The sequence below is a fragment of the Eleutherodactylus coqui genome, chromosome 7, assembly GCF_035609145.1.
Source record: "Eleutherodactylus coqui strain aEleCoq1 chromosome 7, aEleCoq1.hap1, whole genome shotgun sequence".
In the NCBI taxonomy this organism is placed as follows: Eukaryota; Metazoa; Chordata; class Amphibia; order Anura; family Eleutherodactylidae; genus Eleutherodactylus; species Eleutherodactylus coqui.
Window position 1 is genome coordinate 187,029,377 of NC_089843.1, and position 18,294 is coordinate 187,047,670.

Consider the following 18,294-nt stretch of genomic DNA (forward strand, 5'->3'; position numbering starts at 1 on the left):
TATCTTCTCCTGGGGAGGGACACCAGCTCGATTCGGTATCCCTGCTGCAGGATCTCCGGGATCCACCGTCTCCTGCAAATTGAGGCCCATCGATCCGCGAAGCTCTGCAGCCTCGCCCCCACTGGGATGGTGTCAGGGCTTCTGCGTGGCTGGATCCCCCTGGTGAGGGTTGAAGAGGAAGTTCCTCCCTCTGCCCCCCTTGGGGTAACTCCAGCGACCAGTCTTGCCTTTGCCCCTATACGGTTCCGGCTGTTGTGATGGGGCCCGGAAGAAGGTCTTCCCTTTACGCAGTTTCTCTTCCGGGAATCCTTTCTTTTTATCTGATGCCTTTTCTAGGATCTTGTCCAGATCCGGAGCAAAGAGGAACTGGCCGTGAAAGGGTAGCGAGCATAATTTATTTTTTGATGCCAGGTCACCCGACCATGACTTCAGCCACAGGACTCTTCTGGCAGAGTTGGTTAGGGCCGTTGTTTTTGCCGAGAGTTTCACCGACTCCACCGCTGCGTCCGCCAAACAATTGGTGGCCATTTTTAGTATAGGGAGGGAATCTATAATTTGTTCCCTCTGTGTTTTGTTTGAGATATGCAGTTCCAGTTGCTCTAGCCATACCCCAGGGTTCTAGCGACGCACGTGGCTGCGACCCCTGGTCTGAGCGTACTGGCAGCTGCCTCCCAGGATCTTCTTAATAGCCCCCCCGCCTTCCGATCCATTGGGTCTCTCAGCTGTGTGGCGTCTTCAAAGGGTAAGGTTGTCCTCTTAGCCACTGGGACGTCCACTCTGGGTATTTCTTCCCAATTCGCGCATACCTCCTCCTCAAACGGATAGCGCCTCTTAACCCCCCTAGAGGAGAAGGATCCCGTGTTGGGTTTCTTCCACTCCTTGTGTATCATCTTGGATATACTGTTGTGGACCGGGAAGGTATGCTTCCGCCTCTCCCCTAATCCCCCAAAGACCTCATCTTGTATGGTGCGGGGTTCCTTGGGTTCTTCCATATTTAGCATGGCTCTAACCGATTTGATAAGTTCCGTTAGGTCTTCTCTGTGGAAGAGGTACTTATTGTAGTCTTCTTCTGAGGACTCCTCGAGCACCAGCTCTTCTGGTTCTGATCCCGAACTCTCTTCAGAGTCTGAGTGCTCCTCTGGGCTATACGCCTTTCTTCGGCGTTTCGCCCCCGATGCCCCCTTTGGTGGCGTTTTGGGAGTCGTCAGGGCTGACCGTACTTCCTCTCGGACAAGCTTCCCGACATCCTTGAGGAATCCCCCCGATTCCTCCCTGACTAGCTTGGCTATGCACGTTTTGCATAATGACCTCACATGCGAAGCCGGCAGTCTTGTGCCGCATTCTGCACACTTTTTCGCTTTGGTTCTGGGATGGACCTCCCTTTTATCCCCCTAGCAGATAAACAAAATTCTTGCGTGTAAGGATGCAACATTCACAAATAGGTACACGAATATGCATGCCTTGTTTTGCCCCACTGGCTACTTACGGTTCCCGCTGCGGTTGAACATTCCGCAACCTCTGGTGCTGGAGCACTTATCGCTTGTTACTGGTGCTGCAGACACTCTTGGGGGAAGTAAGCCAGTACTCACTGAATGGCCTTTACTTGCTCTGCACCATCTTCTCTCAGGCTCCTTTTTAATTTTTTGAATTTGGCACCTTTAATTTTAAGCCCCGCCCCATCTGAGCGGCGGCCGAGCTTGCCGTGATGACGTCATCGCGTTAGTCACATGGCGCGGCGCCCCGCCCCTCTCCACGCTCGTTGGGAAGCAGGAAGCGCGGCGCTCGGTCCTAAGCCGGCACTGAGTAGAGCTGAAGCCCCGCTTTGAAGCCCCCATGGGCCGCCGCGGAAGGAACCTGGCTCGGGGAACCACTTCATGTGGCGTCCCGGGAGTCGCTCTGCAGGAAGGGAAGACAGGCTGAACCACTGCCCTCCGAGCCGCTGGTAAGTTCTTCAGGCTGGCGTCTCCCCCAGCCCCTCTCGGTGATCCTGCCTCCTGGCAGGACAGGAAAACACTGAGGAGGGGAGGACGAGGGGGGGGGGGGGGGGATTTTTACCTCTCGTGTGTTCCTATCCTATCAGGAGGAGGCGATCTCAGGTGGTGCTGTCGTAGAGACGACCTGGGAAATATATATATTTATTATTTTTATATTATAGATACATGTACGTATGTGTGTCACGGAAGAGATTAAAAAAAAGTCAGCAAAACTTTAAACAATATATAGGGCTCACTCCATTTAAAGAGGGAACTTTTGAAAAAATAGAGCCGGGGGGGAAGAGCCGGTCGGGCTCGGGGGGGGGGGGGGGGGGGGGGAAAGAGCCGGTCGGGCTCGGGGGGGGGGGGGGGGGGGGGGGGAGAGCCGGTCGGGCTCGGGGGGGGGGGGAAGAGCCGGTCGGGCTCGGGGGGGGGGGGAAGAGCCGGTCGGGCTCGGGGGGGGGGGGGGGAAGAGCCGGTCGGGCTCGGGGGGGGGGGGGGGGGGGGAAGAGCCGGTCGGGCTCGGGGGGGGGGGGGGGGGGAAGAGCCGGTCGGGCTCGGGGGGGGGGGGGGGAGAGCCGGTCGGGCTCGGGGGGGGGGGGGGGGGGGAAGAGCCGGTCGGGCTCGGGGGGGGGGGGGGGGGAGAGCCGGTCGGGCAGGGAGTCGGGCAGGGAGTCGGGCAGGGAGTCGGGCAGGGAGTCGGGCAGGGAGTCGGGCAGGGAGTCTGACCGAATCCCCTCCCTGACCGAATCCCCTCCCTGACCGAATCCCCTCCCTGACCGAATCCCCTCCCTGACCGAATCCCCTCCCTGACCGAATCCCCTCCCTGACCGAATCCCCTCCCTGACCGAATCCCCTCCCTGACCGAATCCCCTCCCTGACCGAATCCCCTCCCTGACCGAATCCCCTCCCTGACCGAATCCCCTCCCTGACCGAATCCCCTCCCGGGGATTTGGGGACATTATGCAACAAGCCCTACTTTTCAGAGGATATAATACTAATACACTAGCAAGTACCAACCACTGATCATATGTGTACAGACAGTTTGACGTCAACCTATTTCCCTGGTTGGAAACATCCTATTTGTGGGTTTATTGTTTCAGATGGCCATACGACAGAAATGTGCTGCGTTTCACTGTAGCTAATAGCTCAATGTACATGCTGCGGAAATCCACCACGGAATTCCGCAGCATGAAATTATGCGCGGCATGTCCTATTTGCCGCGGGAGCTCGTGCGGACGGCTTCTATTGTAGTCAATAGAACAGCGGAAGTATACAGCAACAGCAGAAGTATAGAGTAAATACGTCCCCCCCCCCCCCCTCCAACTGCCGGAAGTGTCATGTGCTGTACTGCGCATGCGCGCCAGAGCATCATGCGGGACTTCGCGCAGCGGATCCGGAGGCAAGTATGGGATCTTTTTTTTTTTGAGGGGGGGGGGGGGGGGGCGCACTCCACTGCAGGTGCAAGAAAACAGATTACACATGGGTGAGCGCGATATGGGGCCGTGAATCCTGCCCTATCGCACTCCCCACCATGTAAAATCCCCGAGGATGTGAGGTGTATTTATGGCAAAACAGCCCTAATCACTTTGGTGATGCGGGGATCCTCTGGTGCCCTTGTCACAGCTGCGCCAGAGAACCGTGGAGTCCCTCCCATTGCTTTTAATTGGGCTGGTGATGCTGCCGCCAGCCCCATTGAGAACCATGTATGCTGCGATGCGAGAGCACGCACAAGATAGAGCATGCCATGATTTGTTTCTCACATGGCAGTGCCCTGCGGGACAACACCACTCATGTGTATGACCCTAGTGAAAAGAATGGTGCTCATATTTGTGAGTCTCAAAATGCCCGTGTGAAGCCAGCATAAGGTTATTCTCACATGGGTGTCTTCAGACATAATGCCAATAGCCCATTGATTTCTTTTGAGCCACTCACACCTGCATACACGCCAATATAGTGCATGGGGATTGGCAGCACACAGCAAGTACGCATGTCACTGTGTACATGCGTGCCGCACACAAAATATTCACACGTGAAAATATAATAACCGAGAAAATGTTATGATGCATGACATGGATGCAAAAAAGATAAAATAAAAAAATAGCTTTGTCATTAAGGCACAGAATAGGCTGTCACTGAAAGAGTTAGGCCTCATGTCCACGGGGAAAATCGGGCCCGCTACGGATTCTACATGTAGAATCCGTAGCGGGTCCCTCCTGACCCGCGGACATGAGCGCTAAAAATAAGAATTTATAAGAATTTACCTATCCGTAGCGGGCGGGGACGCTCTGCTCTTCCTCACGGCCGGATCTTCTTTTTCGGCCGGCGGATGAATTCCTCACGCCGGCGGCACGTCGCCGGCACGTCGTCGACGTGCCGCGTGCATGTGCCGGGCACATCCGCCGAGCCGAAGCAAGGGAGATGCGGCCGTGAGGAAGAGAAGACCTTCCCGGCCCGCTGCGGGTGAGTAAATTCTTTTAAATTCCTATTTTAGGTCTCCCGCGGATCCGGACGGCTTCCATAGGCTTCAATAGAAGCCCGTGGGAGCCGTCCCCGTGGGAGACCCGCATGAAAATGGAGCATGGTCCAGATTTTTTCATGCTCCATTTTTTTTAAAATCACTTTTATTGACCATCCGCGGGTATTTATCTACCCGCGGGTGGTCAATGCATCCCTATGGGGTGCGGATCCGCGCGCGGGAGAAGAGTTAAAATCCGCTGCGGATTTTAATTCTTATTTTCCCCGTGGACATGAGGCCTTAAGATCAGATCCTAATTGTTACGTAAAGCATCACGTTTGGTTCAGAGTAGCATTTTGGACACAAATTTTGAATGCTTTGAAAGTTTTCATAGTGCTAGAAGCCAGTGTTCCTAAGGCCCAATGCCCACAGACAGATTATCGCTGCGGAATTCACGGCCAGACACCAGCCACGAATTCCACAGCAATGTCAGTCCATAGACATGCCACGTTAAAAGATCCTTCCACACCCACGAGCAGAAATAAACTGCGACTTTCCGCTCGCAGGGTAGAATCGATGGCATACTATTTTGTGCATAAAAATTGCACAGATGGTTTCCATTGCAGTCAATGGAAGCCGACCGCCCTGCGTCGAGTCACCGTGAATCCATGTCATCGCCGGCTTATCATGTGCTGCATGCCAGCCCAGACACTTGCGGCGGATTCGGGCAGCCGAGGTCTCTGGGTGTGATTACGCTGCGAGATTTCGACTTGGCAGTGGGCAGGAGGCCTAGGTTTGGTCTAAACACGAGTCAACAACAAATGAGAATCGTTTGGCTCGTTCACTTATGGTTTGGTTTAAACCGTGGTACTTTTGTCCCTCTCATACACTAATACAGCGAGTGTGAATGACTCACCGATTTGCGTTTGTAAGAGCCAACGATGTATCTACCTGTCTAAACAGACTGCATGAGAGCGAATGAGCCAACAATGTCAGTCGCTCGTTCAAGGGCAGTCAAGTCTTCCCATGATCGAGGTGAATCTATAAAGCCACCCCCGACTACTTGTTAAGCTTTCGTAATGTTTCAGATTTCACTAAGCCTATACATCATGTCACATATGCTGAAGGTGGCCATATGAGGCCATTAACCACATATATACTGAAAGACAATCCTTTCGGAATACAGTTGGTTGTTATGTGCTAGCATACCCTTTCTCTGCTATCCTGGAAAGCATTCTCATTCTACATATAAATACATACCGGGCAGAATATATTTTGGGGCAAATCTAAAGTGTGATGTGAACAGAGCCTAAAGTAGCAATTAGAGATGAGCGAGCACCAAAATGCTTGTTGCTCGAGTCGAACTTTTCGTGATGCTCAAGAGCTCGTTTTGAGTGACGAACCCCATTGAAGTCAATGGGTGACTAGAGCATTTTTGTATGGGACCGATGCTCCGCATAGGTGATGACTTGTGAAACACCAGAAAACATCAGAAAGTCATGGAAACACCACAGAAATGGATAGGGAAGGGCAGGGGCTGCATGCATGGCTGCATTTGAGGCTCCCATGCCCCACTATTAAGCCAAAATGGGGGCAAGAGTCTGGCGTCACCCCCCTAACAATTTACTTTGGAAAAACCCTCATTAGCAAGGCACACCTTAGCCAAGCACCACACTACCTGCAACCAAGGACAATCACTGCCTGTGGGTGACACCGCTGCCTCTTCTCCTGGGTTACATGCTGGCATTGCTGTCCAACACTCCCCCCCCCCCTCCCGCATGAGCCTGCGTTCACAGCGCACACAAAGGTTTCCCTGCGCAGCGTTCAGCTGCCCTCATGCCACATGCTCGCTTCATAGCCACACCATCCTCATGTCTATTTATAAGCACGTAGCGGATGAGGAGGAACCGGAGGCACACACTGCAGAGGGTTGGCAGGGCCAGGCAGCGACTCTTTGAAAGTGTGGGCGATAGCCCACAATGCTGTTGAGAATGGATGATAATTTGATCATTCCAATCCTGTGCCACCTCCATCACAAAATTGTCAGGAGCCGTAAACGTGGGCATAAAGGGGACTCATGTGCCAGCACTTCTACACATCTCCACAATGCAGCAATACTCTGTGTGGGCAGCACATGAGTGGGCCCAGGGTCAGGCTCGGTCCCAGCCTCCACCTTGTGTGACCCAAGGTGCCGTGAGTTACATAGCAATGGGAAATCTATGTGTCCCCACACAATTCATTCTGTGTAGGTGTAAGATAGCTCAACACCGCAATGGAAAGTCTGAGTTCCTTGGGTTTGCCTATGCTGTCGATGCACAAAGATGGTATTACACAAGAAGAAATCAGAGCGCCCAAACATGGCAGAGTTTCACCCCGCCAAAGGACCTTGGCCCACATTTCTACCCAAGTCAGTGTATTTGTGCCAGACAGGTAAAACAACGCACTGGGAATTCTTTGTGCACCCACAGCATAGGCGAGCTCAAGGAACTCAAGCATGGTATTACACAAGAAGAAATCAGAGCGCCCAAACATGGCAGAGTTTCACCCCGCCAAGGACCTCGGCTCACATTTCTACCCAAGTCAGTGTATTTGTGTTAGACAGGTAAAACACCGCTATGGGAAGTCTTTGTGCACTCACAGCATAGGCGAGCCAAAGGAACCCAAGGAAAGTATTAAACATGAAGCAATTACAGTGCCCAAACATGGCAGACTTTCACTCCGCCGAGGACCTTGGCCTCTGCACACACACTCAGCAATCGTGGGCATAAAGCGCACTCCGATGCTAGTACAGCTGTGAACGTCTCATTAATGCAGTAACGCTCCTTTTGTTTGGCCCAAACCAGTGTCTCAGATAACTGTGATAACACGAGAGAAAATACATGTTGCCCAGTGCTGATTCCCTAACCCCAAGCAGGAAGAGGTGGCGGCATAACAAGGCCAAGAAACCATGACCGAGGTAGGACCCGCAATAGTCTGTGTGGGAAGTATGTGAGCCGGCCCAGGGTCAGGCTCGGTCCCAGCCTCCACCTTGTGTGACGCAAGGTGCCGCGAGTTACATAGCAATGGGAAATCCATGTGTTCACACACTATTCATTCTATGTAGGTGTCAGATAGCTCTCACACCGCAAGGGAAAGTCTTTGAGTATCTTGTGCTCGCCTATGCTGTCAGTGCACAAAGATGGTATTACACAGGAAGAAATCATAGTGCTCAAACAGGGGAGAGTTTCCCCCCCGCCAAGGACCTAGGCCCACATTTTTTACCCTAGTCAGTGTATTTGTGTCAGATAGGTAAAACACTGCGATGGGAAGCCTTTGTGCACCCACAGTATAGGCAGTACCCAGTAACATTTCTGTAGCAAAGGTATAGGCAGCCCCCAGTAACATTTCTGTAGGAAAGGTATAGGCGGACCCCAGTAACATTTCATTAGTAAAGTATAAGCGGACCGCAGTAACATTTCTGTAGCAAAAGTATAGGCAGACCCCTAGGGGTAATTTACTGCTCGCAGAGACTTGTAGATAATAGAGGCTGTGTGGAGTGGGAGAAGACTCTAAAGCCAGTGGATAGTGCTGGTAACTGCGGCTATCTCAACTCCATCAAGGAAAGGGTATTGTGAGACACTCTGCACAGCGGCAGAGCTGAAATACTTTGCAGTGACCCAGGTAATATTACAGTACTGTTTAGCGGTGAGACCTCTGTCTAATGCACTGCAAACACAGAACGGTATAAATGAAGTCGTTCGCAGTAGGCTAGGAAATATTTGAGTGCAGTTTCACGGTGAGAGCTGGTTGTACGGCACTGCAGCCTGAGAACGCTATTATTGACAGGCTGGGAACAGGCCTAGGCCCTAGATGCATAATACAAAAATGGATGCATTACAACTCCCAGCAAGCCGCAAGTATAATGCACACGGTCAGATGTAGCCCTAAGAAGGAGCTTTGGTGTTTTTGCATGGAGAATCAGGACGACTGTATAGTGTATATAACTTTCCCTATAGAAGTGGCTGTGCCCCAACACTGTCCTATGCACTGCAAACACAGAACGGTATAAATGAAATCGTGCAAAGCAGGCTAGGAATTATTTGAGTGCAGTTTCACGGTGAGAGCTGGTTGTACGGCACAGCAGCCTGAGAAAACCATTACTGAAAGGCTGCGAACAGGCCTAGCTGCATAATACAAAAATGGATGCACTACAACTCCAAGCCAGCCACAAGTATATTGCACATGGTCAGATGTAGCCCTAAGAAGGACCGTTGGGGTTCTTGAAGACAGGACCTACGCTAACACTATCCCTGAATGAGCAGCAGTACTTTCCCTAACCTCTGTCAGCGTGTCTGAGGCGAGTCGCGAGCGGGACCACTTGAAGTACTCGACGGTCACCTGATCTCGCCAGCCACTCACTGCTGTGGGGGTGGGATAGGGCTGGCACGTCACAGCAGGAAGTGGTAATGCCTTCCCCGCATGTCTATTGGCTAGAAAATGGCACTAAACAGGAAATGCAATTGACTCAAGTACCGCGTGGTGTTCGACTCGAGTAACGAGCGTCTCGAGTACCATAATGCTCGAATGAGTATCAAGCTCGGACAAGTGTGCTCGCTCATCTCTAGTAGCAATACATAACACCTACCAGTGCTGAAAAGAGGTTTTTAGCATTTTTTTTACTTCATAACCACTGCATAGCTAATGGATAACAGGAAACTGCTTGGCATTACTAAAGCATATTGTCCATCTAGAATTACAGAGCAATAGAATCTTAAGCCCATTAAAACTCTTAACTTGGCTCCCAAAGAACAGATATTTTGCTACAAGAAGCAGACAACTCCATACATTGAGCAGTGGCCTGCATTGGTACTGCAGGCAGAGTTTCATTCAGTTCAATGGGAATCAGCCTGCAGTACCAACCTGGGCCAATAAGCAGTTTACAGAGCAGTCTGCTTCCTGCAGCAAAACTGCCAGAAGTGGTACAAGCCCTTTAAGGGATTGTCAGTTATTTTTTGTTGAAAATAGGCTGCCCATGTTCAGAACAAACTAGCCTATATATTAAGCCAATTTCACATGACTGAGAAAAATCACACAATAATTATGCGTTGCGAGATGCACTAATATGAACTCCATTCATTTGAATGAGGTCATACACTTGAGCGATGTTTTCCTGCAAGGCACCATGTTGTAATGCTATGCAGGAAACATATTGCAATATCGTCCATTGTTCCTAAGGAGGCGAGCGGCAGCGGCGCCTGCCTAATTGAAAGCAATGGGAGCCCGATATCGCCCTCACCTTTGTGAGACTAGTCTTATAGTTCGGTTCAGTTTGCTTTAGCTTCTTAAGCTTTGTTCACACTTGCTTTTATCTCAGTTTTGAATTTCTGTTTCTCCGTTTAGCCCCTTAGTGAGGACGAAAAAAACACTAAGGGGCCGTTACTAAGTGGGCTTTAATCCTAGAGGATGTAAAAACATACATCCTCTTAGGATTAAAACCCTGTTAGCTGAGGACGTGACAGCTCCATGCTCCAGCTGAAAATACTTACCCGGTTTGTCAAAGGTGTCCCCAGGTGAAAGGGTCCTCCGGGAGCCTGCGCCGCTGTTCTGCGCATGCGCGCCAGACGTATGACGTCAAGCGCATGCGCAGAAGGCCGGGAGCCCCGGCGAGTTCAAAATCTCCTGGCTCCTGAAGGTAGTCGGGAACCAGGAGATGTCATCGGGGACTGCGGACCAGTGGATAGCGGCAATCACGGAAAAAAAAGTGGCAGTTACTCACCTCGGGTCCTCCGTGATGTCCTGGTTTCCCGGGACCCAAGGTCGCCTTCTGCGCATGCACGCCCGATGGCAATCATCAGGCGCATGCACAGAGGGGCTCGAGCCCCGGGAAATTCAAAATCCCTCTGCTCCTGGCTGCCATGTTTCACTGGAGAGATGATCACTGTTATCCATTGGATAACAGTGATCATTTAAAGTTAAAAAAAATAAAAATTAAAAATTAAAAAAAAAGGGGTGTAAAAATTAAAAGTAAAAAAAAAAAAAGCTTACATTTCATCTCCCCCCATGGATTATATCCGTGAGGGAGGATGAAATGATGTACCCAAGGCCCCTTGATTTATCCGCAGACCTTACCCCAATCGCCAAAATGGCAGACGCATGCGCAAAAGCTGTGGATTGCCAGGGTAATTAAAAAATCTCCCTGCTCCTGGCTACAAAACTTAGCTGAGAGCCTGGAGATTTCCCAGGGGCTGCGGTGAGCGGTTCCTGATCACGTGTTCGCCGTTATCCAATGGATAATGGCGATCACGTAAAAGTAAAAAAAATAAAATAAAATTTAAAAAAAGGTGAAGCTTCATCTCCCCTCACCGATGCGATTGGTGAGAGGAGAGGAAACTTTAACGGAGGCCTTCGTATTTGAACCCCGACGCGATCTTCCTCTGTGAACTTTCCCGGATTCTGCACATGCGACCACCGGCAAAACACCGAACACATGCGCAGGAGCCGGGGAGCCCAGAAAACTTAAAATTTCCTTGCTCCTAGCGACCAACGGTCGCCAAGAGCCTGGAACAGTGACCTCGTTGGGCGGTCGCCTGTCACGTGATAAAAAGGTAGCGATCCACCATAGGCTGGTCTTACATGACCGGATAGGAATTACAGATTTCGCATGCTTCTGATCTGCGGTAATACGCAGATCAATCGCATTGGATTACACAACTCCGCTCACATTAGTGGGTCGGAATTGCGTAATTTCACTAGCAGAAAAGAGAACGCAGCAGGTTCTATTTTACTGCGGATATCCGCAACATCGCGACCATGGAGCACAATGGGCTCTGATATACCCACAGCCCATACGCAAGTACATTGTGTACGGGCTGCAGGTACCCGCGTAATCGCTAAGCGACGGTGCGGGAAATACACCCAAAAAAAAGGGTACTGTGAATGACCGTCTGTGTGAGTAGGCAGTTATGCGCAGTACATTATGCGGCCGTACGCAGGGCTCACAGCTGGGATCCGCTGTGGTCCTCCACAAGCGGATTCCACATTTGGCCGTGTGTGCCCGGCGTTATTCAGACCGCTACCTGTAATCCGTAATTTACAAGAAGCCCTGGGAACGCTCGCCTTCATGCAGTTCCAGGAGCAGCTTGTTGAGCGCCCTCTGTGTGTGACCGCCGCACCTCGGCAAGCTTACGAAGACTCAGAGTGCCACTTTTTACACCCATACCCGCTACTGAGGTCATGAAATACCCCCCAAAAAGCATGAGAGGAGGGGGATACCCAGTTTTATTGCCCCATGTACCTATCCCAACCAGCCTCCGTAATTAACCCGGTCTTCGGAAATACCACACAGTTCACATTACTACTTTTATTTAAGATTTGGGGAACGCCGAAAAGGGTGCAGAGTGGTGGTGGTGGGGAGAGAATTTTTTTTTTTATTTTTTTTTAACGTGTCCATTTTTATTCCGTACGAGTGCGCAATGAGGCCTGGAATTTATTCAGTTGTGCCCTGCAATCCAACAGGTGTTCCCTCCATTACAGGCCTTGTCATGTTTCCTATAAGTAGATTAGGGCCACAACGGGAATGTTTTTGAACACGGGACAAACGGGGGTATCCATTTTGGGGTGAACGTCTTCATTTCTATATACACTGTACGAAAAAAACCCTGTTTTTAAATTGACAAAATTGCCAAAAAAAGAAAATCGTAATTTTTACCTTCTGCTTTGCTTAGATTTATTCAAATACTGTGGGGTCAAAATATGCAGTACACACCTAGATAAATTCATTAAGGGGTCTAGTTTTCAAAATGGGGTCATTTGTGGGGGTTCTTTATCGTTTTGGATGCTCAATGGCTCTACAAGTGGGCAATGGGGCCTGGAATTTATTCCGTTGTACCCCGAAATCCAACGGGGCCTAAATCACCTTCATGCTAAATTTCTGTTCTGAAAGCCGACTACTCCTTATATTTTGGGCCCCGTTGTGCATCCAGACATACCCATTGTGGCCCTAATCTTATGTCTCTGAACACGGGACAAACAGGGGCATCCATTTTGGGGTGCAAGTCTTCATTCATGTGTGTGCTGTACAAAAAAAAAAACAAACTGTTTTTAAAGTGACAGAATTGCCAAAAAAAACCCGACAATCCCAATTTTTTCCTTTTGCTTTGCTTGTATTAATTCAAAAACTGTGGGGTCAAAATGGGCAGTACACCCCTAGATAAATTCGTTAAGGGGTCTAGTTTTCAAAATGGGGTCATTTGTGGGGGTTCTTTATAGTTTTGGATGCGCAAGAGCTCTACAAAAGTGCTATGGGGCCTAAAACTCCTTCAAGCAAAATTTATGTTCTGAAAGACACCGACTACTCCTTTCGTTTTGGGCCCAGTTGTGCATCCAGACATAAGATAAGGGCCACAATGGGTATATTTCTGAACACGAGAGAAAAAGGGGTATCCATTTTGGGGTGTCAATCCTCATTTTCATGTGCACTATAGCAAAAAATATATATATATATGTCTTTAAAATGACATATTTGCAAAAATATGACATTTTATTTTTTCTCCTCTAAATTGAATTAATTCCTGAAAAAAAAAACTGTGGGGTCAAAATACTCATGACACCCCTCAGTGGTGTCGCGTAGCTCCGCCCCCATCATGTGCCGATTCCAGCCAATCAGGAGGCTGGAACCGACACACGTCATGGGTCGGAGCTACGCGATGATGCGTGCAAGGGGGCGGAGCCAAAACGCAGATGCTGCCGAGCGGAGCCGAAGGGAGAAGACCCATCTGCGCAAGCGCGTCTAAAAAAGCAAGAAGACACCGAAATTAGACGGAACCATGGCGACGGGGACACTAGCAACGGAGCAGGTAAGTGAATAACTTCTGTATGGCTCATATTTAATGCACGATGTATATTACAAAGTGCATTAATATGGCCATACAGAAGTGTATAACCCCACTTGATTTCGCGAGACAACCCCTTTAAGACCAAAGTGGTCTCCATTTCAGAAACTGAAGATTACGGCTCTGTCCAGGTTTCCAGCATCCGAAATTGAAACCTTGGAGAACTGAAATGGAGAGCAGGGGCCGGGGAAAAAAAAAAAAAAAGTAGTGTGAAAGAGGCCTAACACACATCTCATGTACTTTTGACAGATTTTTAATTAAGCCCCTAAAAAAATGGTACACATGCACCTGAGGTCTTATCCATCTACCTGGTAATCAACACCTTAGCAGCAAAAAACACTTTTTATGGAAATTGTAGAAGGAAAACAAGTGCCATTGTTTAACTTCAAAGCATTGGAAAGGCTCAATATAAATATAAAATTAAGTAGCCAGATGAAATGGGCAAATGAAATTGATAATTCGCAACAATTAAAAATAACTTCTAGAAGAAAGAACTTCGCTGACATGACCAAAACAGAGAGAGCATCTCATAGCAAGGCCCAAACAATCAGACCTTTCCACTATGTTAATACCATTATCACAAGATATAGCTAGGGTAGCCTATACAAAAAGTCACAAGCAACGCATCTAAAGAGTCTTTGCTGCCATTTTAAACAAACGCTCAGAAAAACAATGAACACAAGAGATTGGCGTAAGCGCACAGATCAGGAGAATGAACTAGGGATTTATAACAGACAGCAGATCTCTGTAGGCTCTAATGGTCTTTTGTCTAAAAACTATTTAGGCAGAATGGTATGAGCCTTACAACAAGGGAGGAGGCAATGCTACTTAACCACTTCACCGCTGCATGCGTCAGAAAATCACTGCAACCAGATGGACCAGCAATGCTATTAACTCCATCAGCAATTAAATAGGACACACAGCTCCAGTAAAAGTCTCCAGCATTTTATTTTGTATCATATTAGAAAGGTAATACGAAGGCTACTGATCATAGTGAGAGAGCAGCTTACAATAAAAATGATGCGATTCATAATACAATGCTGTTTTCCAAGTATTTTGAGACCATAGAAATCCAAGAAAGCACATCAAAACCAATACGCACAAAAAAAAAAAAAGCTTACCATAACCAATACAGAACAGTTAGCCAATCAATAGTACGCACAATAAAGATCATCCCCTGACCTTCTGCTATGTATACACGCGACCTTCACAAACGTATCCCATGTAACAAAAAGGATTATTCTCTATACATGGGCCTTTATAAAATGCAACATTTAAATACACTGCAACACTATAAATACAAAATAACAATTGTCGCATCAGATATTGCATTCCACATCGCAATGATATGTTGCTCCTAGCGATGGAAATAAATTTTACACTTAAAATTGGAACAAACCAAATAATAAATCTCTTTCAGAAAACACTGATATGTAATACTTGGATGTGAGGCTAAAACAATCAAGATTCCACAGCAGGGGATTATGGGAGGTTGCCATGGAAAGAATTTGGCCCATACCTTCAGGATTAGGTTCATGGTCTGGCGTAAGCGAGATGTCATCAAGTTCACGCAAGCAAAGCCATTCACCATCCATAGAGACACGGAATTTGCAAAGGTAGATGGTCTCCATGGCAGCCTGTGTTATCTTGTCTGTGGTAGGGGTTGGCATGTCGCTTTGAGGCGTGAGAGCCGACATGATGGCTCAGGTGATACAACAGCCACCCGAAAGCAAGATTCAAGATGGTCGCACTGAAGTCAAGGAAGGCAATAAGCTTAGAGGTAAGGTGCACAAATCAACAAGCAGAGATACAATGGAACAGTTTTTTTTTTGGTTTACACCTCTACAAAAAAATAAAATAAAATAAAAAGGGGGGGGGGGGGGGATGTTTTTCCTTTTCGGGTTTTGCTCTGGAATCCTGAGAATTCTCTCTACCTGTTCCGCCCCTCGGATGCCAGTTGTCATGCGTCAAGCCTGCTTTTTAGAGCCCAAACTTCAGATAAGATTATTCTTTGTGACAGCCAGCAAGCTAGATCACGAACATTCAAAAGTAGTCATCCGCCGGGACGTAAAAAGACAATGAAAGGCAATTACAGGAATCCAAGTGGTTGAAAGACGGCAGCAGGTCTGCACAACCCAGGCACTTGTGATCTTGTAGGATTTGTTCTGCGCAGTAAGCAGGGTGGTGACCAAAATGGCTGACTAATGGAGAAGAGAAAATTCACACTCATGTGACCAGAGATGCTAGGAGCATAAGAAAGTCCCAGGATGCTGCTGATGTAGGGAGAGCAATTAAAACGTTCTCTCCAATAGCCAACCCCACCAGCTTCTCAGTGCCAGCCGTCCCCTCCCCACCGCGGCTCCTCCTTGCTTCAGACTCTACTAGCGAACATCTCATCACAATGAAACTATTGTCATTCATGCTGTCATTCATGCCGTCACCAAGGAGAGCAGGTTAATCGCCGACACACAGCTGAAGACACTGAATGCAAAAGTATCACATGTGGGGGAAGACAGATTATTATTTTTTTTATATACAAGCAAAATATTATATTGTAGTAGCAGATAGGGCTTTCTCACATGAGCTGGTTCTGCATGCGTAATATGCTATACCAATATCACATAGCCGGCCATGTTGCCACTCACATGAGCTGGTTCTGCATGCATAATACGCTATACCAATATCACATAGCCGGCCGTGTTGCCGCTCACACAAATTGGTTCCGCATGCGTTATACGCTATACCAATATCACATAGCCGGCCGGGTTGCCGCTCACACAAATTGGTTCTGCATGCGTAATACGCTATACCAATATCACATAGCCGGCCGTATTGCCGCTCACACAAATTGGTTCTGCATGCGTAATACGCTATACCAATATCACATAGCCGGCCGTATTGCCCCTCACACAAATTGGTTCTGCATGCGTAATATGCTATACCAATATCACATAGCCGGCCGTGTTGCCGCTCACACAAATTGGTTCTGCATGCGTAATACGCTATACCAATAGCGCATAGCCAGCTGTGTTGCCGCTCACACAAATTATTACGTGCGCAAGAAAAATAGCACCACATTCTAAGCGCATATTACACTTGCATACATGCCAAGATAGAACACGGCGATGGGCGACCCGCAGCCCGTATGTAACGTCACTGCGTACTGGCTGTGCACTACATGCATATAACTCAGTCTGCACGCTGCGAGATACGCTTGTGAGAGCTCGGCCCAAACTAAGCCAGACAAAACATGTAAATCGGCCATCTCTCTCTCTATATATCTATATATTATTTCCCATATTGAAATTAACATTATCCTACCAAAAGTAACCACCATAGTAGTCCCAGTAGCAATAGCGACTCCCCTATTAGCCTCTAGCCGGGCAGCTTCCCTACAGGCATTCCACTTAATCAGCTTCGGGTCCAGTGATGCCAGCTGGGTCTGTGGCCAATGACCTTTCCCCTTAGCGTCTGCACTGGATACAGGACAGTGCACCGAGAGGACGCTGCTCTACCACCGACAGACGAACACTGTTTGCTGCAAGGTCAGCAGCAACTTGAAACGAGGTGTTGGCTGGATTTGGCCCGTGGGCTTGTGTTTGACATGTGCGACTTAATAGGACTTCCTCTAACCCTAATGACATTGGATAATGTTCGTGGCATGCTATACACTTCCGCTGGCATTTCCCTACATTTATCCTGCAGATGTCTAGTGAGTTCTCCCAAAAATGATTGACAGCATTTATGTTTCAGTTTGTTCCAAAGAAGTTCAGTAGGGTTGAGGTTAAGACTAAGCAGGCCAGTTTAATCAGGGAACATCCATATCCTTAAACCAATGTAAAACAAAGCTGGATGTGTGACAAGGCGTATTGTCTTGTTGGAAGTATTGGTGACTATTCACAAGTTATTGCCACATTGTTAGCAGCACATTATTGTCTAGAATGTCAAGGCACACATACATGTTCATGGTTCTTGATACCACAACAAACAGACCGAGACCATGCTACGTAAACGATCCCCAGACCGTAACGGAACCTCTGCCATACATAGAAATAGGATTCCCAAAATGGGAATACCCCTCTGTGTGTTTGTAATCGCAAAGCAATATACCCACCCATACAGTGACAAATCATGTTTGCAGTTATATTTCCAATATTAAAAGGGACTCGCTCGGAAATGCCACAAAGTGTCCGCTCTCTAGGCAGCCTGTAGAACACTGCCCAAGAACGAGAGAATGTATCTGTAGATCAGTGGGGAAAAGGAGCTGGTCCAACAGGCAGAGGTGGAGCCCAGCACTACATGGTCCAGTTAGGAGGAATGGTAACACTTTCAGGAAAAGAACAGTGTCATTAGGTTCCACCCTTATTCCTGGCCCCACGCACTTCCTCCTCCAGTCTACATGGAAATAGCAGCAGTATGGGGAGAATCTGCATAGATTAATGACACCTGAAAGAAATCTTCATGTGCATCTTTGCCCTGATTAAGAAAAGGGAAAGTGGACGATCTAAAAGATTACGTCCCCTGTGATCACTGAAGGTACCAGCACTATAACCACCATGCTGAACTGGTATAGGATTCACTTTTTTTAGAGGTACACTACAGCCAAGCTGTTTTATATGGATTCACACGGTCATAAAAAGTTGTCATATATTCATTTTTGGAAGGGGAAAAAAAAAAAAAAAAAAAAAAGAGTCTTGTCTTGTGCCGCTTAATATTTTTAAGACCGCTACAATGCCCATAGCTGTATTAGCAGGTCAATTAAGAGACCCAGCGATGCAGTGGAGCTTTCTAGATGGACCACAACTGCTAGCCACGAAGTGCGATGGTGTGTGTGCCTAAGTGGAACTTTTGCAAAAGGCCCCATAAGCCTTTTGCTAAGCCCCTTGTTAACAGTATTAAACCTACTTGTAAAAAATTTTAATGGCCAGCTGCTACCACAGAAGACTTCCATCTATGCAAAACCATGAGCAGCTCTAAATCAACTCATGGGGAC

At 48.2% G+C, this 18,294-nt stretch overlaps 1 protein-coding gene across 1 annotated transcript in view; it reads right to left on the bottom strand.

The window, feature by feature from the left end:
* The window catches only part of LOC136573567 (protein RUFY3-like), an 88,183-nt gene extending 72,626 nt beyond the window's left edge, over positions 1–15,557 (bottom strand). Inside the window, exon 1 of the mRNA XM_066574837.1 lies at positions 14,821–15,557. Within this exon, the coding sequence (XP_066430934.1) occupies positions 14,821–14,998 (178 nt within the window). The 5' untranslated portion in view covers positions 14,999–15,557. The remainder of the gene's footprint in view (positions 1–14,820) is intronic.
* Between the last annotated feature and the right edge of the window lie 2,737 nt (positions 15,558–18,294).